General features: G+C 40.9%; 1 protein-coding gene across 3 annotated transcripts in view; it reads right to left on the reverse strand.

Moving 5' to 3' along the window:
- Positions 1–8,135, reverse strand: part of MTDH (metadherin) — a 58,551-nt gene extending 50,416 nt beyond the window's left edge. The window contains exon 1 of one of the 3 annotated variants that reach the window (XR_006652838.3): positions 7,398–8,135. Coding sequence is in view for 2 of the 3 variants with exons in the window: in XM_024572039.4 (XP_024427807.1) it covers positions 7,398–7,778 (381 nt within the window). In the remaining variant the exon portion in view is untranslated. The remainder of the gene's footprint in view (positions 1–7,397) is intronic. The other 2 variants (XM_024572039.4, XM_024572040.4) reach the window with 2 other exon arrangements.
- Positions 8,136–25,879: the final 17,744 nt, after the last annotated feature.

A 25,879-nucleotide genomic window follows, 5' to 3' on the forward strand; every position in this document is an offset into this window, starting at 1 on the left:
GGTAAAAAAAGATCCTTGAGCCATCTACACAGCTAGCCAAAAACTCAACTCTTTTCAGGGATCCAAATAACTGCATCAGGGATGCTCAGGACTACTTTTACAGGATGGAGAGATAATATTCTACCCCCGTCACATGGCCAAATCACGCTAAAGGTAATCTTTGAAAAACTAAATATGGCATTGGTTTTCAAGGTTTTCTATCTGCTGGGCACTGACATAAGGACTACAAGTCATAGAGCCAACATATATCCACATACTTCTCTCTTGGGTCTTGACAGATGCCTTCTGGAACACTGGCATTCTGTGAAACAATTTGAAAACTAGCATAATTGGAGAGAAAGAGTAAATTTTAAAACTGGTCAAATAATACCAATCTCTTATTTAGGTCTCTTGATTTTGTTTGAATAATAATAGTAATTTGAAAATTCTTTCAAGGCTTTCACAACCTTGAGAAGTAGTATATGAAAATCTACAATGCCAAAGCACAAAAGAAGTAAGTGTTCAGAGGGTTTACTGCTGCTCTTGGTATCTAACATGAGTGCAACTAGTAAAGGTCTTTTCTCTCAGAACTATTAAAGGTGTTCCCTGCCAGGCCTCTGGCAGAAAGTCCTGTCATATAACCAAATACATGGCGTCAAATTCTAGACTTTTTGTAAAAGTCATTGTAATTGTAACAGAAACTTCTGATTCTAAAGGTAAAATTTAAAAACAATAAAGAAAGTTGTAACTCACCAGGAAAACTGAATTTGTTCCCTGAATACAATGTATTATCCTGGAACATGCTACTGGAAATAGAGAAGTATAGTGGAAATAACAGTGAGCTCTTAGACTAGTACTCAGGCTACTGTTTTACCTTTGAAACTCTTTTACTCTATGACCTTGAATAAATCACTTTCATCTCTCAGAATCTCAACATTTCTTTTCTGTAAAATCAGGAGTATTTGTTTTACTCAGGATTTCTTAATCAAATGATATTCTTTTAAGAGTTAATACCAAGGGAGGTAGTGACTTAAAGGTAAAAAGGAAACCCTGTACTTGGCAAGTGATATAATTTACCTTTTACTAATACTTGAGATAATATGGCAAGACCACTGCCTAAGAATAAAACACATAATTCTACTGGAAATATCATAAAAGACAAATTTATTAGCCCAATAACAGATTATCAAATTAAACTATAAGATGTCATTTTAAGTACTCTGTTCAACAATTATCAAAGGCTCTTATATGCCAGGCACTGTTTGCCATTATACATCAAGGCTCACAATCTAGTAGAAGGAAAAGACCCTTAAAAATTAAATGGATATATAAATAAATAATTTACAAACTGTAAATAACTATAATAAAGAAAACATACAAGGGACTGAGACCAAAGATGGAAGGGGATGCCTATTTCAAATAGGGTGATAAGGGAAGGATATTCTAGGAAGGGGAGCTCTCGAGGCTGATTAAAAAGTGGGGACAAGTGTTAATAACAGCTCATGTAAGGGCACTGGCTTGTGAAAGTGTTTGAAGAACTGAAAACAGAGCACTATAGTTGGGGGTAGCAAATGAGAGGAAACTAACTCAAAATCAGCTTAGAAAGAAAAGCAGGTGCTGGGCCATATAGGAAAGTCTAGATTCAAAATGCAAAAGCTACTGAAATGTTGGTTTTAGACAAGATCAGTGATTCGTTTTTATTTAAAAAGATTCCTTACTAGGGTGTAGAGAAAGGACTGAAGGCGGTCAACAGCAGCTACTTGCCATACGAGTGAGCTATGGGGACAGCAAAATAAGCAGTCAGATTGAATATATATTTTGGAGATAAAACTGATGGTACTTCCTGATGGATTAGATCATAAGGTGAGGAAGACACAAGGATGTGAGAAAAAAAGGAAGAATCAAGAATGATTCTTAGAGTTTTGGCATGAAAAATTGAAGGGATGGTAGATTCATTTACCACTTACAGAAATAGGGAAGACCAGGAGAGGTCAGGAAATTATGAATTGTTTTGGAGATGTTAAAATTTGAGACTAATGGCCCTGGCTGGTGTGGCTCAGTGGATTGAACACAGGCCTGAGAACCAAAGGGTTGCTGGTTTGATTCCCAGTCAGGGCACATATCTATGTTTTGGGCCAGGTTCCCAGTAGGGGGCGTGTGAGAGGCAAACACACATTGATGTTTCCCTCTCTTTCTCCCTCCCTTCCCCTCTCTCTAAAAAAATAAATAAATAAAATATTTTTAAAAGATTTCAAGACTAATGTCAGATTTCCAACTGGAGATATCATGTATACACCTGGACATGAGGTTTGAAGATGAGAGGAATGGTCCAGTTACAAATACAAACTTATATACAGCCAATCCCCATTATTTGGGAATTCCATGTTGGCTAATTCGCCTACTCACTAAAATTCATTTCTAACTTCCAAATCAATACTAGAGGTGCTTTCCTGATCATCTGTGGACAAGCACAGAGCTTCAAAAAAAATCTGAGTCACCCAACAGGCACACTTCCAGGCAGCGCTCTGCCTTCTTGTTTTAGCTCTCATAAAACATAAAATAAACATATAAAAAAACTAACTCTGGGGAGCTAGGGAAGGCTTTATAGTAGAGGTAGCACTGCAGTTGTGCCTCACTGAAGGCTAGGTAGAAATCTGTAGAGATATAAAGAGAAGGAACTTTTAATAAAAGAAAATAATATGAATAAATAAATACAGAGTCTTAGCTGATGGTACTGCCCTCAGGGGTACAGTCAGAAATAAACCGAAGATGCAGTCAGATCACGAACAGGCCTGAGTGCCATGTCATGGGCTAGATTTTATTCAAAAGGTGATGGGGAAACTACCGATAAGATGTGAACACATGAAAGTCACCTGATTACAGTTGGACTTTAAAAAATTTAACTGACATGAGTGGGTACAAAGGATTGGCAACAAAGAGAGCCTGGAAACAGGAAAACCAGTTAGGATGCTGTTAGGACAATCTAAGCAAAAGGTGCTAGGGCCCAAATGTAGGGCAGCAACAGTGCAACTGGAACAGAAGTACTGACTGCAGAAAACACTGCATATTATTAGAATGACCCATTGGCTGTAGAAAAATGAACCTTACAGAATTTTAGCTAGATGAGGCAAACACAGCCATCTTCCAATGTAAAAATAAAAAGGTGGCTCATAAGGCATTAAGAATAGGCATAAGTTGTAGAACCATTTGGGTGGGACATGTTACTATATATATATGTATATATATAATGCATTCAATAATTATTTATTGAGTGTCAAGCACTGTGAAAGGTTATATAGCAGCAAACAAGACAAAAACACTCCTCTTCCATTCACTGAGCTTAGAGACACTGACAACTGCACTATGCCAAATCTTTATTAAAATTCCTACATTAATAGAAAAATACCTTGTTTACTAAAATTAATTTTCTTTGAAGTTGATCCTGGTTATGCACTTCAAAGTTGAAATCCAAAGCAATGATAGTTAAAGACCAGTTATCTGAGATCTCACATCCATCTAAATCATTGCTCAGATTAAGTCAAGTGAAAATTTTTTACTGAGTGCCTGTTTAATACTCATATTCAAGTGTCCATCAGTAGATGAGTGGATAAAACAACTATGGGACATTTATACAATGGAATACTACTCAGCCATAAAAAAGAAAAATTTTAGCTCTTGCTGGTGTGGCTCAGTGGACTGAGTGCCAGCGTGCAAACCAAAGGGTTGGCAGTTTGATTCCCAGTCAGGGCACATACCTGGGTTGTGGGCCCAGTCCCAGGTTGGGAGTGTGGGAGAGGCAACCAATTACTGTTTCTCTCACACATCGAGGTTTCTCTCCCTCTATCTCTCCCTCTCTTCCCCTCTAAGAAAATTTTACCCTTTGCGACAGCATGGATGGACCTGGAGAACATTATGCTAAGCGAAATAAACCAGAGAAAGACAAATACCATATGATCTCACTTATATGTGGAATCTAACGAACAAACTGAACTAACAAGCAAAACAGAGACAGACTCATAGATAGAGAGCAGGCTGACAGCTACTGGGGGTGGGGGAGGCTGGGGGAGGCTGGGGGAGGCCAGGGGAGGGATGGAGCGAAAAGGAAAAAGGACTCATGGACACGGACAACAAACAGTGTGATGATGGCAGGGAAGAGAGGGTATAAGGGGGTTAAATGGTAATGGAAAAACTATAATAAAGAATTTCATAGTTAAAAAGATAATAATACAGTGAACTAGGTGTCGTGGAATATGCATGTAAGATAACAATGACTTCCAAAAGTGCCAAGAACTAAGCCCAGTGAAAAGTGCCACCCCCTTCACTTTTAATAGGGGAACACACTGTAATTCATGCCCTAAAAAAAGACTCATGGCAAGATATAATTAGAAGATAAAAACCAATTGAATATAAAAATATCAAAAAACACTTATGAATAGATTTGAAAAGCTAAATATCACCAACTCTAAAAATAAAAACAAGCCACTAGAAGCAAATTTTGAAAATCTATGTTGCAAAATTTGGAATGATTTAAGAGAAAACTAAAAATAATGGAATAGAAGAAAATAAAACTGCAGTTTACATTACTGAATCCACTTGAATAAGTGCGCCCTAAAAAGCATACAGAATGATGCAGCGATGAAGAGATGCATGAGATTAAACTTAACTGCACTTAGAACTCTCTCTTCTACTATCATTCTTGGGGCCCTATTCCAGTGAGTGATTTTCAGACTAACAGGCAAGGATTTACCAATGAAGCTTGTTAAAAATGCAGATTCCTTGGGCCCAGCTTAGAGATTTTGAAGTTATAAGACCTGTGGAGGGGTTCAGGAATCTACAAATTTTAACAAGTATTCAAAGCAACTCTACTGCAAGAAGTCAGGGGTAACACTTTGAGGAATCCTGAAGTGTTTTAACGCAACTAAGATCTTCAATTTATAAATAAGATAAGCTGAACAGAGCAAGGTTAAATGCCTTAAGTTTAGAGTTCCCCATCTCTGCCAGGCTAACAGAGTTAGGCCTTTGCTGTCTCTTCAGCCTCTATCAGCATTATCCTGCTTCTACCCACTTTCAAAGTCAAATTCTGAGATTGTATCTTTCACTGTCACCTGGGCCCACAATGGGGTTGCATTGCTAATTTTTTGAGTATATCTTTTTCCACAACAGGAGTAAAAAGCTCCCTGGGGAGAAAGTGAGCTTTTCCTTTTGTATTCCCTTCACAGTGAAACCTATGAATACTGTATCGTTTTTACAAGACTTTGCAAGCAGTATTCTGCTTTTTTCCAAGTGGTGCAAAGTGTATGAGTACTTAAAAAGGGGGGGGGCAGTTTATACTTTTTAGCCCTATAAAGCAGTGTTTTTCTAACTTTGGGGCATGTCTCACAATCACAGGTGAAACCAATTTCGTGGGTCACACATAATATTGAAAAATGGGCAATAGTGAGATATGTGTATGGGAAGGTACTGTAATGTAAATATATTTCTTATTGTAGGCTGCAGTCAAAGTTTGAAAGCTACAATTTTGTAAATGTTAACAAACTCTAACACATTTTTACTATTAGGTAGGCAAAGATTTTCTCACTTCATTAACATGCAACCATTTGGTTTTTCTTGCCATTCTCCACTCCCTAATAGAAGATCTGTTTATTCATTCAGATGAGTCATCTGAGTTATCACGCACTTGGGATGGGCGCTTGGGGCACCTGTCTCTCAACTCGAGTCCAGCCTATCTGAAATCTTAGACGTCTCAAGGAGGGCTTTGAAAATGTCACAACCCGCTTCATCCACACGGGGATTAGGCTTACTAACCCATGTGGTTTTTTCAAGATCACCTTCCCTCATCTTGGGGCCAGGTTCTCTATTTTCACCATAATATTACTGGTAGTCCTTGTTGCTGTCTACACATCTAAATACAGTTACATATGCTCCAAATCAGTACTAATTTCTCTTCTATTAACTGAAGGTAGTATTCATATTGGCAAAGTTGTAACCCTTACTAGGTTTTGTATGTAGCTTGAATCCTCTTAATCCACCCTCAAAATGTACATTCTTATCCAGGCCTAATAACGCACTAACTGCGACCTGTCAAGTCTCTAATTCAGCCTTATTCTTTGTACCGTCAGCAACAATGCTCTCACCACTTCAGTTTGAAGTCAAATCCCACCTCCTCTAATAACTTTCCTAAACTCTTCAGACGGAATCAGTCTCACACCCTCCAAACCTCGTTAACACTGCTCACACTTACACGGCAACTACAGTTTATGAAATACTAGACCTCTCTATGAATCTGTCTCCTACGCCAGTCTCCATGATTGCCTCTAAAACCTCGATGTATACCTCCCACCGCCCCACCAAACACCAGAGTAAATTTCGCATGGTAAAGGCAATGGTTACATTTGCTTTATTGCACTGAAAAGGTGAAGAGCTTAATTCAGTGGATATATTGTAAAAAAGGGTTAGGAACTCATTCTAGTTCTGCACACCCTTCACACTCTATTGCTCAATTGTAAAGTACTCTTTAAATAAATAAAACTATGAACGATGTACCAGAAGAACCATGGAGAAATGGCAATAACGAATGCAGAAATGAAACACGAGGCATAATAAAGCAGATGTGATGCTCTCCGCAGCCCCACACGTGGTCCGGGAAACCGGACCCGAAAACCTGTCAGCCTGCACCATTCTGCCCTGTCATCCCCTTTTCCTCTGGTTCTAACCCTCCCACACCACGTGCTGAACTGCCTCAGCCGTCTCCTAGAGCCACGCACCCGAAAGTCTACCAGACGACCGACTCACTCTTTCTTGCTTTGCTCCTGTTGCGGCCTCCATTGGCCACATTCACAGGAATAAGAGTGGGAAACCATTTCCCTTTAACAGTTCCTACTAAAATGGAAGCGTGTCTAGACCTTGGTACCTTTAATCCTCTGTAAGCCCCAGAGTTTTTAGGTCACGGCATTTCCTTCGGTGGCTACGGTCTCAACGTGACTTGAACCAGACATCTGTCTTCCAGGCGCAGTCTTTCCAGAACTTCCCAACACAACCTTAAGGTCCCATTACCCAGGCAGCCTACCCGGCAGGCAGGCCTTAAGAAGAGTTGGTGTGTTATTCCGGCGGTTAGCGTTCTCGAAAATGACTTGACCTCTGCGCTCTTTCATTTAAACATACCCCGGGCCGTCTAACTTCCTTCCTCGAAACTGTCTAACCCACCCGTCCGACACTTCCCGAGTTTCCACCATTCCCCCAAGTAACCTGTCCGCTGATCGCCCCTTCCGTCGGGGGGACCCGCGTCCCGGCTCTCGACTGACCTCAACCTCTGCCTTTCCCATCTCGGCCGGAGCGGCTGGGGCTCGGCCTCCCGCCCGCTCGACGGGGCCCCTCGCCCCTACTCTACGGCACTCCGCGGCCGCTCCTGCCCGACTTACTTTGGGCTTCTCGGGCAGTTTCTTGCGGTTCTTCTTCTTCTGGTCCTCGCTCCGGAGCTGCTTCAGCAGGGCTAGGTCGTCGGCGGCCGAGGCCGGCGCGGCCGCCGCCTCCTCCCGCTTGCGGGGCGGGCTCCTGCGCTTCTTGCGGGCGCCGGCGCAAGCCGCGGCCCAGCCGTAGCCCAGCAGGAAGAGCAGCAGCAGCCCGAGCGCGACCGTGCCCACCAGGATCACCCAGCCCGGGTACCGCTTCGGCTCCAGCCCCAGGTCGAGGCCCAGCTCGGTGCGCAGAAAGCCCAGGCCGACCGAAAGCATTTCTCGCAGCCGGGCCGAGCCCTCCTCGGCCTGCTGGGCCAGCTCGTCCTGCCAGCTCCGTGCAGCCATCTTCCCTCCCGTCAGAGGGACTCCCGGGATGACGCCGGGGCGCAGAGACGCCGTAGAAGAGTCAGGGGAAGCCAGGAAGGGCCGGGCCGACCGCCTCAGGCCGAGCGCATCGCGGCCGCCCCTCGCGCCGAAGCCCGGGATCGGCCGCCGCCGGGAGGAGAGGGGGCTCCCAGTTCCCCCTCTCAACCTCGCCCCGCCACCGCCGGGAGGAGGGGGGGCGGTGGGACGGAGTGTCTCCAGTGGCGGCCGCTAAGCGGCGTCTCGGCGCCAGTGCCAGGCCCTGCCGTCCTCCCTCGGCGGAACAATGGCGGCTCCGGCCGCGATCCACGCCGCGCGGGGACGCCTGACTCGGGCCGCGGGTCACGTGGGAGCCGGGGGCGGGGCGGGGCGTGGTGTGACGTGGGCGCGGGCCGGGCGGGGGTGGCAGCCGCTGGGGTAAGGGCGCGGCTGGTGGGGTTGCCCGTGACTCTTTCGGGGTCGGCGGAGGAGCCGAGTCTGGGGCCGTGACTCTGAACCGAGACTGTGAAGGGTTAACTGGGGGACGCCTCCGCGGGAGGGCTGACAGCTGGGAGCTAGGAGACGTGGCGCTTTGACTGAGTCCTGGGGAGGGGCTCCCCTGGAAGCCGGGGAGCGGGCGGGGAGCGGGAGGAGGGGGAGGAGTGAGGAACGGGGTCACAGGGTCTAGGTCAAAGTCTCTCCAGTAGGGGTAGGTTTTCTTCATTCTAATTCGGGGAGCGGTGCAGTGAAAGCGGCTGTTTTCCCTGAGTCACCGGTCGGCTAGATGCTTCCAAAGTGAGCTTAGCTGAGTGTGAGGCTGGCGGGCACTCTTCTACCGCCCAGGTTTAATTCACAAAATAGGTATTTCCCTTCAGGGCCAACAAACACAAACTGCGTGCCTACCATTCGCCCGCCTGGCTAGGGCGCGTTCGCGTCGTTTTGCTCTTTCAGTATTGCTCTTGCTGTTGTCACTCCCCAGAATTCAAAAGTTCGTGGGCGGCACTATTTTCCTATTAATTTGTAGCTTTAATAAGAAATAAGAGAATCCTATTAGATTGTATTTATATGTAGAAGTAGCTTCCTCGTTGCACTTTAAGCTTTTATAAAAGACCAGAAAAGCAGTCGTAAAAACTTCTATTTTTACATGTTGTGTTGACTGTTGGGAGGAAATGAATTACCTTTTCAGGTTTTAATTACAAAGATGATGCTTGGGACTATCTTAAGGTTTTAAAATTCCATGAAGTGATAATTAGCATGTAAAAAGTGAGCTAATTAAAATACAGCCTTTCTCAAAGAATAGAAAAGGGGATAAGACTAGTAAGACCAAATGCCAAAAATGTATACAAGAATATTTTGACCCACATTACGACAGTGTTATGATGCATGCTGTGATTAATGGGTGGAAGAGAGGGTTGTAAATAGTGAAAATAAAGTTCTGTTCAGGTCTGTACAGACTTACAGACAGTGAAAATTACAAGGCCCCAAACTTAGAAGATGTCATCAGGATCCGCTTTAACTCTAAAAGGTTCCAAATTCCATTTATGTTTATGTTAGATTTATAATCCTACTTTTATGTTTTGTTTCCATGAGGGTGGATATATGAATTAAGCTGTTGTACAATACCAGGGTTTGCCTGTTCCTTTGGCAGCCTAGCCAATTATTGATTATGTATAATCACTATTGATTATGTATTATCACTTTTTTTCCCATGACTGTCCTTTAATCTTAAAAATAAAATGCATGTCTACTGTATTTGGTGATGACTATGATTAAAACTGATTATATAATCATTGTATATTTAACTTTATAGTCATCTTTCCACATAATTGTATTTTATAAACAAAAATATGGTCATTCACTATTTACTGTTTTGCACTTAACATGGTCATGAATATTCATGTCAGTTGATAAAGTCCATCTGGTAAAGATCATAGGAACATACCTGTAAGTCCCACAAAGTTGGATTTATTAACTTGCAGCAGAATGAAATTTAGGTAAAATTTAAATGAAGCAATGTTTTGAAAGATGCAAAGCAAAGCAGACCGTGTGTAAAGGAGTTAACATCAGTCCTGGGCCTGAGTAGACACAGAATCCTAATTCTGTGGAAATGGCAAAGTTAAGTGTGTAAACCAATATTAATTTAAGGCCATACTAAAGAATAAAAAGTATTTATTTGATCAAAAAGGGCTGCAGCCCAGAAAACACGGATTCAGGAAGCAAACTAAATTGTGTTCCAGGAACAGAAAGGTGAGGCCACCTTCTATAGTGAAAGTTCCAACCCATGTTCTCAATTAGGTCCATTTGACATAAATGAGATATCCAGTTTATATATTTCCTATAGGTCTGAGTCAAGTAGTTCTGATTGGCTCGGGTTAGGCAGATCTTATTCCATTGGTGGGAAGATAAAACCAGGAGTTCGCTACAATAGTTGACTCAGCTGGGTAACCAGGCAAGGGCATAGTGTGGGAAGCCAGGAGTTCAGTCTGAGGTTCTCCCTGTTATGTAGAATACATGAGAAGCCACTGTCCACAAATGGCTGCCAGGCTGTTATTTATAAAATACAGGCCCTCGGGTGATCATGGAGAGTCCATCTCAGCAGATAAATTCCTTCTCAGGGCTCACATCAAAGGAAGCTCCTCAAAGTCTAGAAATGTGAAATGTTTCTGGAACGTCTTACCTGAAGCACCAAGGTTGTAATTAAAGACTGCTTTTTCTAAGAGTCCAAGTGACTCAGAATGGAATACCACTCAAATGAAAAGGAATGAAGTTTAAACACGTGCAACAGCATAGATGAATCTCACCATAATGATCCTGGGTGAAAGAAACCAGGCAAAAAGAGTACATACTATATGATGCCACTTATATAAAACTAGGAAATGCAAATTAGTGACAATCAGTGGTTACTTAGTGGGGGCAGGGAGGAGCAAGGAGAAGTGGGAGGGAGGGATTACTAAGGGGTACCAGCAGACTTGGAGGAGTCACGGACTGTTCATTGCTATCATGGTTTTTTGGGTATGTACCACATGTGTCAAAACTATCAAATTGTATACTTTAAATATTGTAGTTTAATTTTTGTCAACTCTACCCCAATAAAACCGTTCAAAGAAAGTTTTTAAAGAGTGACCCCCATGGCTCAGATCCTTACAAGACTGTGATGTTCTATTCTCACTGATGGGATTATCTAAGAGTCTTTGCCAAAGTGTGACTGTATAAAACAAGGTTTCTCAACAGGATATCCCTGGTGTTAATGATAACAAAAGCAGGTTTTAACATTCACTTGTTCTATTGTCTGGTTCTACTGTAATTTAACTATTTTATTGTTGGATAGTCAGATCATTTACAGGTTTTCATTTTTGGGTTTTTTTTTGGGGGGGGTTGGCCATTAAATACAGTTCTGTCATGAATATACTTGTAACTAAATCTTTGTGAATAGCCATTAATTACTTCTTGAGGATGGACTCCTGGCCCTGTAATTGCCCGAGCCATAGCGCACAATATGCAACTTAACCCTTTTAATTTGGAAGTTTTAAGGGACCTGAGGAAGTTCTAGTTAAAGCCTCTCACTTCACAGAAGAGAAAAATGAAGGTTCAAAAGGGTTCAGTATTATACCCTAGAGTGGCTGAGTTCAGAGTACAACCCAGCCTTCCCACCACTCTTGACCCCTTGGTTGCTTTTCTTTGTACTGCGTACTGTGTGATCAGTTCTTGGGAATCAGATGTAAATTCGTCTGCTCAGGATGGCATAACCAAATATCATAGACTGTATAGCTTAAACAACAAAACATTTTTTCCTCACAGTTTTGGAAGTTCGAGGTCAAAGATCAAGGTACCAGCAAGGTTGGGGTTCTGATAAGGGCTCTCTTCCTGCCTTGCAGATGGCTACCTTCTTTCTGTGTCTTCACATCTTCCTGTAAGCATACTAATCCTATCCGATAAGGGCCCTACCCTTGTGACCTCATTTAACCTTAATTACTTCCTTAAAGGCCCTATCTCCAAATACTATCACATTAGGGGTCAAGACTTCAACATAGGAAATTTTTTTTGGTGGGGGAACAATAAACATTCAGTCCATAATAGTGTCGGAAGTGCCCACTCAAGTAGCTATCTTGAGGGCTGATGAAAGAAAAATGTTGCCCTGGCTAGTGTGGTTCAGTGGATTGAGTGCTGGCCTTCGAACCAAAGGGTTGCTGGTTCAATTCCCAGTCAGGGCACATGGTCCCCAGTGGGGGGCGTGTAAGAGGCAGCCAAACATTGATGTTTCTCTCCCTCTTTTTGTCCCTCCTATCCCCTCTGTCTAAAAATAAATAAAATCTAAAATCTTAAAAGAAAAATGTTGAGTCTTCAAAATGTAGACTATAATCTGCTGGGTTATAGGGTTACATACCTAGGAGGGTGATTTTATAGTGAACTATAGCCAAAGGTGCCAAATATTAGGGATATGGTCAGGAAAGGAAAATCCTCAGGATTAATCTAGTTAGAATTGGTAAATAATGAAATTATCTGCAGAAGTATCCTAAACTGACAAAGAGTTTATAAACATGTTGTTGAAAAGTCCAGGATATTCCCAAATCTCTTTAAAAGATCAGAAGATGTGTTAAGGACCTGTGTAGAAACAAAATCCCGTTGGAACATCAAGGTAGGGGATTGGGGAAGCAGGGAAGCCTGAATATAATAACGAAAGTGAAAGTTGTGCTGTATTCATTCAGTGGAATGCTATGCAACAATAAACACATCCAAAAGATATTTAGGATATACATCCTAACACCATGTACATAAAGTTTAAACAAGTTTGTAGTTAAAAATGTAAAAGCATGCATACGAATAATGAACATCAAATTCAGGATAGTGGTTATGGCTAGGGAGATCAAGAGAGGTACAGGATTGGGATGAAGTATACAAAGGGCTAAAATGTATCTATGTTTTATCTCTCACACTAGGTGATAGGTACAAGAGTGCTCCTTATATTATCTCTATTTTTTTGTATGCCTGAAATACCTTGTAATTAAATTTAAGTGACAAAAAATAAATGACATAAGCAAGTTTGCATAGAAAGCTGGACAAAATAACAGGCCCTCCTGACTACACAATTGTTGGGTTGCTGTACTCTTTGAGTGAGTGAAATCTAAGGGACCATGTTAGCTCTCCAGGCACCCCTTGAGGTCCTTTAATCCCCTTTCCTCTGATTTCAGGGTCAGCACACCACACCCAGCTTGTCATGTGGCATCTCATACAGACTTAGCTACAGAAAAGAGAATGGGTTGAGCTGACTTAAAAGTACCCTGATTCTCTTAGCAGCTATATTGATTAGTGTAAATCATATATTCTCAGTGGAGCAATATTGCTTCCATGGGGGTGAAACATTGCTGCGTAGGGGAAAAAAACCTTTTTTTAATGTATAAAGTATATAATACACTACATGCACAGATATGCAATATATCTTTGGCATTAAATTTCATGTGGCAATTAGAAAAAAATAACTAAAAAACCCCTTAGAAAAATGGTAGTAAAAAAAATATTGAGAAATACTGGTATAGAGAAAGAAATTAACACTGTTTCATCAATTAGGTTTTTGTGTTTTTGGTTAAACAGTCTCCTTGGGTCATTTATTCAACCATTTTTTCCCACTGGACTTTAATTAAATCCCAACTTTTTGCTTTAAGTACATATTATTTGTCCTCAAAAAATTCTCAGAACCTAGTGAGGACCATGGACCCTTTCTAAATAGCTTTACCACAAGAGAGTATTGCTGTAGCAACTGATTTGGGCTGGGGGGTTGTGCTGGATGCTGCCGTGCAAGTCCCAGACCCCCCTGCAATCGTGAAGGACTTCTTCCCCAGCTCTGAGAGTGTTACCAGAAGATAGCCCTGAAGTGTCAGACTTCTGGGGAAAACTTCCTCAGTCAAGGTCACATCTCCTGCCAGAGAAAGCCCATATCCAATGATGCATCAGCTCAGGGGTATAAAGTTCTGGCTTTCTTGCCCCAACTTGGGACAAGTTTAAAAGACCATCCCAACTCTAGAGCACTCCCTAGGCTTGGCTGAGGGCTGTTGGTACTAAATCTCAGCTCAGTTCTCCCTCTGCCTAGTCCCATTTTCTTCTCCTTCCACTGGCACCGGTTCCTTATATCTATCTAAAAGTCAGCTTCCTGAGGGGATTAATAAGTACAAATACGTAGTTACAGAATAGCCATGGGGATGTAAATTACAGTACAGGAAATGGAGTAGTTGAAGAACCTATACGCATGACCCATGGACATGAACAAGGGTGTGGGGGTTGCCTGAGGGTGTAGGGGGTGCTGGGTGGAGGTGGGCAACGGGTAAAAAAAATGGGTCAACTGTAATAGCATAATCAATAAAATATAATTTAAAAATAAAATAAAATAAAAGTCAGCTTCCCAGAGAACCTGACCCATAACAGGGATAATGAGGTGTTTACAAAATGTTTAATATCACTAAGGCGGGAGAGATTATTTCTGTGTAGAGGTAGCAGAACACTTTAAGCACAATATATTTAGGTTAACTCTTGAGTGACGAGTAGGAAAGGGAGAGGGTGGAGAGGAATTCTTTTAGCATAGGGACCAGCAAAATTGATGGCTTGGGATGGGAAAGAACATGGTATATTATACCTAGAGTATGATGAGCACTCTTCTGTAACTAGTGATAAAGTCCTTAAGGTTTTGGTGAGGGACAAAAAGAAGGGAATTGTCAATAATGACTCCTAGGTTTCTCATTTCCAATTGGACAGATGGTGGTGCCATTCCCCGAAATGCGGAATACTAGGGAAGACAGGTTTGGCAAGCCAAGATTAGTAACTTGGCATTCATTACACATATTAATTTTGAGAATTCCAAAATATTGAGACGAATACATCAAATAAGCAGATGTAGATACATGAGTGGAGAGTCCAGAGGAGAAACGAGAGTGGGAGGTACCTCTTGGTTTTTCTTGCTTTGATCAACTTTTCCTTTCTCAGTCCTTTGATGCTTCTCCTCTTACAAGCCCTTTGTACTTGCTCTTCCTGGGACACGAAATTCATTGACTTGCTTTTCCTGGTTAATTCCTGCTCAGTCTTCATATCTCATCTGAAATGTCATTTGCTCCCAGAGGCTGTGATCAACCACTAGATTGGGTCACTTCCTCAAGTTTGCATACGTTCATAGCACCACAAATTTCCATAGGTTTGTCAAAATGTAATTTCACATTTATTCATATAATTATTTTCTCTCTCCTTCTGACTATATTTCCCTGAGAACAGAAAATTGTGTGGTTTTGCTCATGATTGAACTACACTTTGTACCCAGCACATGGTAGATGTTCGCAAGACATTTGAAAGAATAGTTGATATTAATGTTAATGATGATGTGAATAAAAAACCAATTGCTCTTTGCACATGGTGCGGACATAGATATAGCCCCAATTGAAGGCATCAGCATTTTGTGGAGGAAAGACTCTCAGGTACCTCCCAGTTATCCTGGCTCCTAGTATTACATCCTTGTGCAATCCCTACTTTTGAGAATGGGAGAGACCTGTGACTTGCTTCTAAGTAATAGAATATGATACAAGGTGATGTGATATCACTTCTGTGCTTATAGGACATAAGATTATCGTTTCCACCTTGCTAATACACTCTTTGTTTCTTTCTGTTGCTGGTTTCAGTGAAGTAAGCTAGCATGAGGACAGGCCCATGTGGCATGAAACCAAGGGTGGCCTCCTACGAACAGCCAGTAAGAAAGCAAGACCCTCAGTCTGACAACCCAGAAAGAACTGCATGCTGCTGACAATCACATGAGTTTGGAAACAGATCCTTCCTTGGTTGAGCATCAGATGAGTCCCAGTCCTGGCCAGCACCTTCTGAGGGACCCCAAAGCAGAGCAACCAGTTAAGCCATGCTCATATTCCTGGCCCCCCAAAACTGTGAGATGGCAATGTGTGTTGTTTTAAGCTGTTAAATTTGTGGTAATATTGTTATATAGCAATAGAGAGCTAGTTTTGAGATTTTGATACCCAGTAGTGGGATTCTGTTGTAATAAATACCTAAAAATGTAGGAGTGGCTTTGAAACCAAGCAGTGCCCAAAGGCTGGAAGAATTTTCAGGAGAATGATAAAGCCCAAATTGGCTTGAACAAACTATGAGTAGAAGTATGGATTTTAAAGACACTTCCAGTGAGGCTTATAGTGAAATGAGTCACATGTTTTTGGAAACTGGAGGAAGAGACGTCTTTGTTATGTAATGGAAGAAAACTTAGCCAAATGTCTCCTGCAATTATGTGGAAAGCAGAACATGTATGTGATGAACTTAGATATATAGTTATGGAAATTTCCAAGCAAAAGTGGGTTTCTTCTCCATATTTATGGTAAAATGAAAGGAGAGAGAGAAGAGCTATAAGATAAAAGAAGCCAGGACTTGATGATTTTGAAAATTCTCAGTCTCTCCAGACAAGAAAAGATACTAAAACCTAGAATGATTTCCAGGCACTGACTAGAGCGGTAGCATAGAGAAAAAGAGGAGACTCTGGCTACACAACCTTTTGTTAAAGTCTCAGAAAGATCAAAGGGTCAGAATGTTGAGACACACAAAGGAGACCTGAGAGAGATTACAGGTGTGCCTCAAGGAACTAGCCTTTGAATTAAAGCACAGGTCTTCTAGGAAGTTCAAGGGCATTTCCCCCCAGCAAAATCAGCAGGGGCCCACGGTAGAGAAGTTTTTACCCAGAAGAGATTTTTGGATGGGGCTTTTGTTCAACAGAATGAACCCCGGTGAAATTCACAGAAGGCTCACAAAGTTTTTGAGAACTATTATACCACCACAAACACTGCCAGTCTGACCTGAAGGGGATAGAGAGAGTATACAATAAAAAGAAGCTGTTGGAATTCCAAAATTTTACTGGCAGGAGGCAGGTTGACAAAACTCAGCTGCAAACTTGTATTACGTTTCGTGAGAAAGGAAGGGAGATTCAGAACGTGGAACCAAGAGTCCACAGGGTGAAATCAAGACTTCAAAACCTAATCAAAGAACTTCCAGCATTTGCTGAGCTGTGTTTCAGAACTGCTCAGGTCTCTGATGCCTTTGTACCTCCCATTTAAGTAGGAACGCCGGTCGCTGTTTTCCTTTGCCTGTCACACCATCGTATGTTGGGTGTCTCGGAGAAAGAGAGCTTTTCTCTTTAGTTTTACAGTTCACCACAATTGCAAGGAATTGCGCTCCAGGAGATATATTTAGTAAAACTACAGCATACCTTGCAGATACTGCAGGTTCAGTCCCACACCACTGCAATAAAGCTCGCATAGCAATAAAGCGAGTCATAATATTTTTGCTGCTGGTGGAGCATCTTGCCTTCAATGTGCAGAAATCACAGCATCTGAGAAGCACAATAAATTGAAGCGTCATAAAATGAGCTATGCCTGCCCACCTAAGGAGCTTCATCTGCACCTGGACCTGATTTAGATGACGAGATGCTGGACTTTGATCAGATGCTATAACGGGATGAAACTCTTGGGGGCCTCAGGAAAGGATGGATGTGATTTGCATGTGGAAGTGATGCGGCATTTCCAAGATGGCCCACTGATTCCTGCCTTCTGGTATTTGTGGCTTTGTGCAATCTCATCCCCTTAAGTAACTTGCTGCTAGGAGCCGGTGAGCCCTAAACATTGAGAGAATGTCATTTCTATGATCAGATTACAGAAGGTTCTGACTTTCATCTGGCTTAGCAGACTTTCTCCTTTAAGAGCTTTGACAAAGCCAGTTGCCATGCTGGAGAGGCACGTGTGGCAAGAAACTGAGGGCAACCTCTGGCCATCAGTCAGCTGAGAATGCAGCCTTCAGTCCAACAACCCAAAGGGAACTGAATCCTGCCAACAACCATGTGAGTGAGTTGGGAAGCAAATCCTCCCTCAGTGGAGAACCTTCAGAAGACACTCAGCCCCTGCCTCATGCTTTGATTGCAGCCTTGTGAGAGACCTTGGAGGACACGGTTAAGCTCTGTCTACACTCCTGACTCACAGAAACTCTGAGATAATAAATACACGTTAAATTGCTGAGCCTGTGGAGATCTGCCACACAATAATAGAACTAATGCACCTCTCATATTGCCAGAGGTGGGAAGGATCGGCAAAAGTCAGTGCTGCAAGGCTGTGGGGGAGCGGACATTCTCATACAGTGCTGGGCGCACAGATATCTGAAGGCATTTTGGCAATGTACGTTTTTTAAAAATCAAAAGCTCAAATGGTTAATATTTTTTGATCCAGCAAATTTCATTATAAGGAAAGTGTCCAAAAGAAAGAACTGGACAAACACACAGAAGTGAAATCATATCACCATTATATTATAGTTTATTATCTCAAAAAAATTGGAGCAACCTAAAGAGGTAATTGTTTGAATACACTGTGGCATATACAAGAATAGAAATATTATGCAGCCATTAAATATATTTATGTATGTGTGTGTATGTGTGTATGTGTGTATATATGTATATATATATGAATATCAATTATTCACTGACAAGGAAAGCCCCACTGGTAAGTGAAAAAATCAGGTTACAAAATACCATACTTAGTGTTAGTTCATTAAAATTTCAGAATACATATATGCATATAGAGGGGTAGAGAGACATCTGGAAAGGTATGCCCCCAAATCTTTACACTAGTTTATAAATAGCCACATATAGGAACTAGAATTTTTGGGGTTTTGCTTTTTTTCCTATATATTCTTCTGAATTGTTGGAGTACTTTATATAAAAATATATTATCATTTAAATCAGAATGAAATGAGGTTTCCTTTTCTTTGTTGAAACTTTATGTACAGAGTGACGTGCAGCACATCCTATAAACACCCTCAAAAATCACAGAAACAGAATGGCACAGCTGCGCCTGCGTGCCCAGAGAGGCTGTCGAGTATTGGAGAGATTTGAAACCCTAACAATGACCAACGATGCCAGTGGGATGTTAACTCTGTTTTACACACAATCATTCATTGTCTGTACCAGGTAAAGCTGGAGCAGTGGGAACTATTGTGTATGTTACACATTCAGCTTCACACATGAGCAGCAGGGTTGCAAAAGGAATCTGTTCAGAAAGGCCATCTCCTGTCTTCTGAAAGATACTTTCTTCCTTCTTTCTAAAATAAGTTTGCATTAGTCTGTTCAAAATTGGGAAGAAGCTTATTATTGGCCCAGGGATAAATCTCTCCCAAGAGGATAATCATTTGCTGGGAGTGATGTACAGGGTCTGTGAGAAGTAAGGCTTGCTGGAGTATGGCTGGTATGGTAATAATATGGGTGTAATAATTTATAATTTTAATTAGAACATTTCACCTAAAATGTCATACGGTGTGCTTGAGTGTGATATTGTTATGTTACAGAATCACACGCTTATGATTTTGTAATAAAAAAGGGCGTTATTTGTGCTGGACCCTGCATACGAGTTACTATAATTTAAATTTAAAATGCCTCCTGGGGCAATGTTTTCAAAGGGATGTAATATTTATTTCAGTGTCATGTTTCATTGAGGTCCATTTTGCTGAATAGAGCCACCACTAAAATTTAAGATATGCCAACCCATGTCATTTATTATTATCACCAGTGGCTTCTAAGGTTCCAGTTAGGGTTTAAGATCTATTTCTGAACCTGTGCAACCTTCTTGCTCATAGACAAACTTCTTTAGAAGGTGGTAAGAGCTCTTCTGGAAGAGAGAAAAAAAGAGTACCTCAAAACTCATTTGTGTGTGACCTTATGTTGGTAAAAGCGAGTAGCGGATCTGGGGGCTGAGCACAAAAGAAAGAAACAGGTGTCCTCGCTGGGAAAGCCCAAAGTGTTTATGTAAATTAGTAACCTCAGATACTCAAAAGCTGACAAGAGTAGTGATCACATAATCTAAAAAAACACTTTAGCAATTAGTACAGTAAGTTTATTACTCCCGTGTGGTCTTGCTACATCTAATATGTCCTAAATTTGATGAATTCCGTGAACTCAGTGGGTTCTCTCTCTCCCTCTCCCTCCTTCTCTCTCTCCCTCTCTGCTTAGAATAAGGTGCAAGTGAATTGCAGGTATGAGGTATGGTTACTATTGGAGAAATTCCTTTTACCTATGTTGTGACCTTTAATCCTGATGAACCATTTTATGAATATATGTGAGAACTTTGATTGCTTCGGTACAAATCTATCACCTTTACCACAAAAAGGACATTTCTGATAGATAGCGTATTGTTTTGTGATATATTAGGACATTATTTTCTTGAAAAAATAAAAACAAAAAAACTATAAAATGGAGTACCTAATTACTTTAAAGTAATATTTCATAGCTGTATTTAGTCTTGGCCAGGACAATTGCCCGCTTCCTACTCTTCGCCTGTGAGCATCAAATGAAATCAATGAATCATCAAGTGTATGTGAAAGTGTGGGACAGATGCAAGTTCACCAAGCAGACGATTACTTTAAATTTCTGACTCCTGTTCTAAAGAGATTATTTGGGCCCCTATGTGTACTTTGTTTGCAATTAGAATAAGAAAATCCCCATTATGCTTCAATTATAGCCTCCTCTTCCAAATAGACTTCTATCACAGGCAGCAAGGTCTAAGAGAGAGAGTATCAAACTTTGCTTATAGTTATGCTTTAAGAAATATTGGAGAGATTTATGCTAAGTGAAATAAGCCAGGCAATGAAAGACAAATACCATATGATCTCACCTATAAGTGGAACCTAATCAACAAAACAAAGAAGCAAGCAAAATATAACCAGAGACATGGAAATAAAGAACAAACTGACAGTAACCAGAGGGTGTGAGGAGAGGGGTAACGGGGGAAAGAAGGGGAAGTGTCATCAAGGAACATGTATAAAGGACCCATGGACAAAGCCAAAGGGGGTAAGGATTGAGGGTGGGAGGTGGGTGTGTGTGTGGGGGGGAGCAGGGTGGAGGGGGGAATGGAGACAACTGTACTTGAGCAACAATAAAACCCCCCAGAAATATTGGGTATCCCCGTGATGGGGAGTAACATGAGCTAAGGTTTGGGGGAGAAAGAAGGGGTGTGTCTTTGGAGAGTTTTACTTCTCTGGGGCTGAGGGCTGGTATTAGAGAAGAGTGCCTGGCTGGTGGAAACTAGAGAAGCAGGATGTCTTAGTGAGCTGAGGCTGCCAGAACAGAATACTGCAGACGGGGAGGCTTAAATAACAGAAATTCATTTTCTCACAGTTCTGGTGACTGGGAGCCTAAGATCAAGGTGCCGGCAGGGTCGGTTTCTCCTGAGAGCACTCCTCGTGGCTTGTAGATGGCCACCTTCTCCTGTGTCCTCCGGTGGCCTGTCATCTCTGCACATGTGGAGAGAGAGAGGTCTTATGTCTTGTGTCTCTTCCTCTTCTTATAGGGACACCTGTCCTATCAGATTAGGGCCCTCCCTATGACCTCATTTAACCTCAATTACCTCTTCGAAGGCCAGATCTCCACAGGCAGTCACATTGAGGGTTAGGGATTTAACATGAGTTTTGGAGGGCACATAATTAAGTTCATAACACGGGATAAGAGATGGGATTGTTCTACAGAATCTCTGAGGATGAGAATATTATAAAATCAATTTGTTAGCACCTCTTGTAAGAACATAGCTCCATGGGGGCAGGAAGGGTGTCTAAAGTGTGCACCGTGGCAGTGCCTATTAATACAGATATTTGTTCAAGTAATGAATTAACGCGTCTGATGGTTGGGTAGTGGGGTGGAAGGGAGACTTTCCCAATGGTGTGAGATGTGAGGTGCCACATGCCTAAACCCGGTGGTGGTGGAAATGAAGTGAAAAGGGGACAATGAGTGACAATAAGAAGGTTGGGATCATGGGAAGGGAAGAATCATAGATGACTGCTATTCTTTGATTGAGTAATACGGTGACCACTATCTCTCTAGTGAAAATAGAGAAGTTGAGAGGAGTTAACTTATTACAATGAATCCTCGTTTTGAAATGAGATGCCAAGAGGACTTATTCATAGTTTGTGAAACCGAAAGAATTCATAGCTTCTCCCAGACGCTCGCTAACGCTTACTGAAGATCATGTGGTTTCTTTCTCTTTTAGCAACATTTAAAGCTTCTGTTTTCTTAATTAGCACTCTCTCCCAATTTTGGTATATTAGAGACAATTAGAAAGACCATACATACACATTTCTTCTCCTCTTCTAATAATATACTTCTACTATCAATGTCTTTTATTCGTAGTAGCCACAGTAGAAAGAGAAATTATGGTGAGAGTGAGTATCACAACAAAATAAAACTTCTTGGCACTAGTGGTCTTTATTTCAAGATTATTTCTCTCTTCCTGACTGCTTCATTTTTATTTTATAATTCTAAGACAAATGACTCAAAACTTTCTCACTTAGTTCTCTAGCTTAGTTATTTATGAGTGGAAATTTCTTATAGCTACAACAACCTCAGTTTATGTGTAAATCAAACTTTTGCACATGTCCACGATCTTTTCTGAACGAACTATTCTTAGTGTACTTTAAAAAGGAAACTCAAAAGGTTGTTAATTATAGACTGAGAGTAATTTGTTTACATCTGCTAAGAAGATTTAGCAACAGGATTATTTGTTTTTTTGTGTGAACAATTGGAATACTTTCTCCTCACTTTTGCCCTACTTGCTCCAAAAAGAACCAAGTTCAATGTTCAGACACATCTCCCCTAACTACTGTTTTAATATTCTGTATGAGTAGATAGCATTGTGCATAACCTTGAGAGTAAGGTTTGTTCCCTGGATTTGGATTTTTAGGATTAGCCAATAAAATGCCTGTTTTAAACTATGGCGTGATGCTAATGCCCGACAATTTTAGTTAATTTATCATCCCCCTTAGTACAGAAATGCGTATAATTCTTTGACTATATTATTGCTCCTTGACTTAAATATTCTATAACAACTAATGACTATGAAATAGCAATTGGTAACCCAAAGCATAAATTCTAAATGTAATATAATTGAAATTGAAATTGTCAGGGGTTTTAATTAGAATACAGATTAAGCTGCCTTAACAAAGATTTACAGAGGTTTAAATAGCATAGAATTTTCTCTTTTAACAATCTGATTCATTTTCCAGATAATATTGATATGCTGTTGGCTCCTTCCATCCCATAGTTCACCAATGTCTATAAAATATTAACCTCACCTTCTTCATCCTAGATTGCTTGTCACCATGTCCATGTCCCAGGCACCAAGATGAGAGAGAGAGGAAGTAGAAAGAAAAGACATCTTCCTGTTAAGTGGCACAGCCAAGAAATTTCATATGTCACTCTGTTTACATTTTATTGGCGAGCACTTAGTCAAATGGTCACACTTAGCTACGAGGGAGGCTGGGGTTGTTTTGAGGGTCTTATGCTAAGGAGGGCTGGGCCATGGTGTTGTGTTGCACAAAGGTGAGCACTTGGTGACTGCACTAGAAAAATAAGAGCGGCACACAAGTTTCATCTGGATTGGAAGCAGTGTGTATTTTTATGGTGGTCCAGGTCACTGTGGCTTAACATAGCACATACTTTCCCACCGAGGACTCATGATTTTTTTCATCTATTTACACCACTGCATTTTCAAACCTATGACCTTTAAATAAATGTATTATGATGGATTTTGAATTTGGGTTACAACTTTTGTACTGCAGTCAGTATGTACAAGAGCGAGACTTTGATGAGCTTAGTGTATCTCTATGAGGGACCTACAGCTTATGGATAGTATGAAATGTTAATGATACGTCTCTACCTCACCTAAACAAGTTAAAGGCCCCAATTACATTTCTTTACATATAAATATTTTTATTAGATTTCACGGGATTAAAGATAATTTCTTTAATAATTCAAGAGAAGCTATTGATTAATAGAAAATGCATTGTACCTGGATTCAGAGGTCCTAGTTTGTTGTCACAGGTCCTGCTGAAATGATTTTCTTGTGTTTTTAATCAAGTAGATACCTAGTTGATCATTTACAATGGGAAATACACCTTTCTCGAGATCAAAACATTAATATTTATTGACCAAGGAAGGGCTTAATCCTGGTATCAGGGTATTTCAAAGTAGGTATAATATTATTTATGATGTAATTTCTCATGATCTTAGTTCACCTTTTGTAATATTAGAGGCTTGGCTAAGATGACATTTTAGGTTCCTTTTAATTCTAAAAATTCCTATTGTAGGATCTGCACCATAGAAAGGGGAAGCCTCATATAGAACTTACAAAGTCAGTGGGTTCTGTGCCAGGCACTGTGATAAGCACTTCATGTACCTTATTTTATTTAATCCTTGCAACTTAGAGATGTGTATTATTATAATCCCCTTTCTATAGATGAAGACACAGGCCTTTCAGGCAGTAGATAACTTGTTCAGTATCCTATGACAGGTGAGTGGTTGAACCAAGATTTTGAACTCGGATCTGTGGGGTCCCAGAGTTTGGGGTCTAAAAATCTATGCCTCTTAACTGCCACACAATAGCAGTTTTGAAGAATGTTTAACTATCCAAGGGCGATAGTAAGTCTGACAGTAATTTTTACTTTTTAACAAATCATGTAGCTGCAATATTTCCACAGCTCTTCAATTCATACATTATTATAAGTTAATAAGATTTGAGGTTCAGAAGGGTAAAGAGATTCCTGAATACAAATGGCAATATAAAGCCAGATTAAAGTGTCTTTCTCCAAATCTAATAAAGTGAACAGTAGTAGTAAAAAAAAGGGGGGGGGCAACAATTCGTGAACAGCATCCAAATAAAGGAGAGAATGACTTTACAACATAAGCTTCAAAAGTGATGGCCAACAAGAGTGACAGAAGTTTTGGTGTTGCTCCTTTTTTCACACCCACTCTGCAGGAATAGTATCGAGAACTCTGATAATTTTTATGAATGTCTTCCAATTTGGACACAAGCAGTTTGGAGCGAGGATTAGCCCTAGGAAAAGTCAAGGAAAATGCCTCAAGTGGAGCCGACCCTGTGCACCTGTATGGGGCCCTGACTCAGTGATCTTCCAGGTCCCCGTGGGGAGTAGGATGAGTGAGAGGGATATACCCGCAGCTGGGTGGGGTGGAGGGGGCACTGGTGCACGGTGTTTAACTGCACTTCAAAGGAGAAATCAGAAGCTCCTCTAGACTTAGTGTGGGTCTCCCCTCAAAATCTCCCCTCATGACCTCAGGCTAAAGATAAGTGGATTGAAAGCAATTCCAACACATTAAATCAGCTCCAAATGGGGTAGACAGATTGGTTCTAAATAAAGTAGAAGCATTATTTCAGACCAAACAAGAAATCAGGATAGAGCTAGTTAATGAAGAGTGAAAAGAAATGGCACGGCTAGTAAGTAAACACATTAGAGCGGAAAGAAGGAGAAGGAAAAGAAGAATGAGCAGGAAAAAAAGAAAGCACAGAACATGGTATGAACAGTGTGTTTTAGGGGGAAAATGAATTTAAAAATAATAAAAGTATACCTTCTCCAAATAAACAAGATCCACTGAGAGTGCTTTAAAGTATGAAATAACTTTATGATACTATTAGTCTGTAAAACGAAAGCTCAAATCTGAGACAATAAAACAACAGAATGAAATGAAGAGGGACATTTCAGAGCTAAGGAAACTAACTGAGACCCCAAAGAGCACCATTGTAGATCTAATAAATAATTTAGGAAGAGCAAGGAACAGGGTAGACAATGGTTGAAAATAAAATTAATGGCAAGGAGGAAATGCTTAGAATAATCAGTGAATGCAGAGAAAATGGACAAAGAGATTAAAATATGTAGAAAGCAATCAATACGAGGACAGAGACCATCCGATACAAACAACAAATGGAATAGGAAAAGTATTTGGATATTCAATAAAAGAGACTTTCCCTGAAATTAACAAGCTGAGCCCCTCTGCATAAGGGCATTTTGTATGCTAGAAAAAATTGACATAGCACAGTAAACAAGGAGATATACTTTGGTTCCGTTATTGACATTCAAAAATAAGAAATCTTTAACTATTCAGGAAGAAAAAATAAGTCATCTCTAAGGAAGAAAATTAGGCTTGCCTTAGACTTCTCAGCAATATTCAAAGACAGAAAGCAGTGGAGAAACATTTACAAATTCCTGGGGATAAGAAAGTGTGACCCAGCCAAATGATTGATTGGTTATAAAGTCAG

This window comes from Desmodus rotundus, chromosome 8 (assembly GCF_022682495.2).
Source record: "Desmodus rotundus isolate HL8 chromosome 8, HLdesRot8A.1, whole genome shotgun sequence".
Lineage (NCBI taxonomy): Eukaryota > Metazoa > Chordata > Mammalia > Chiroptera > Phyllostomidae > Desmodus > Desmodus rotundus.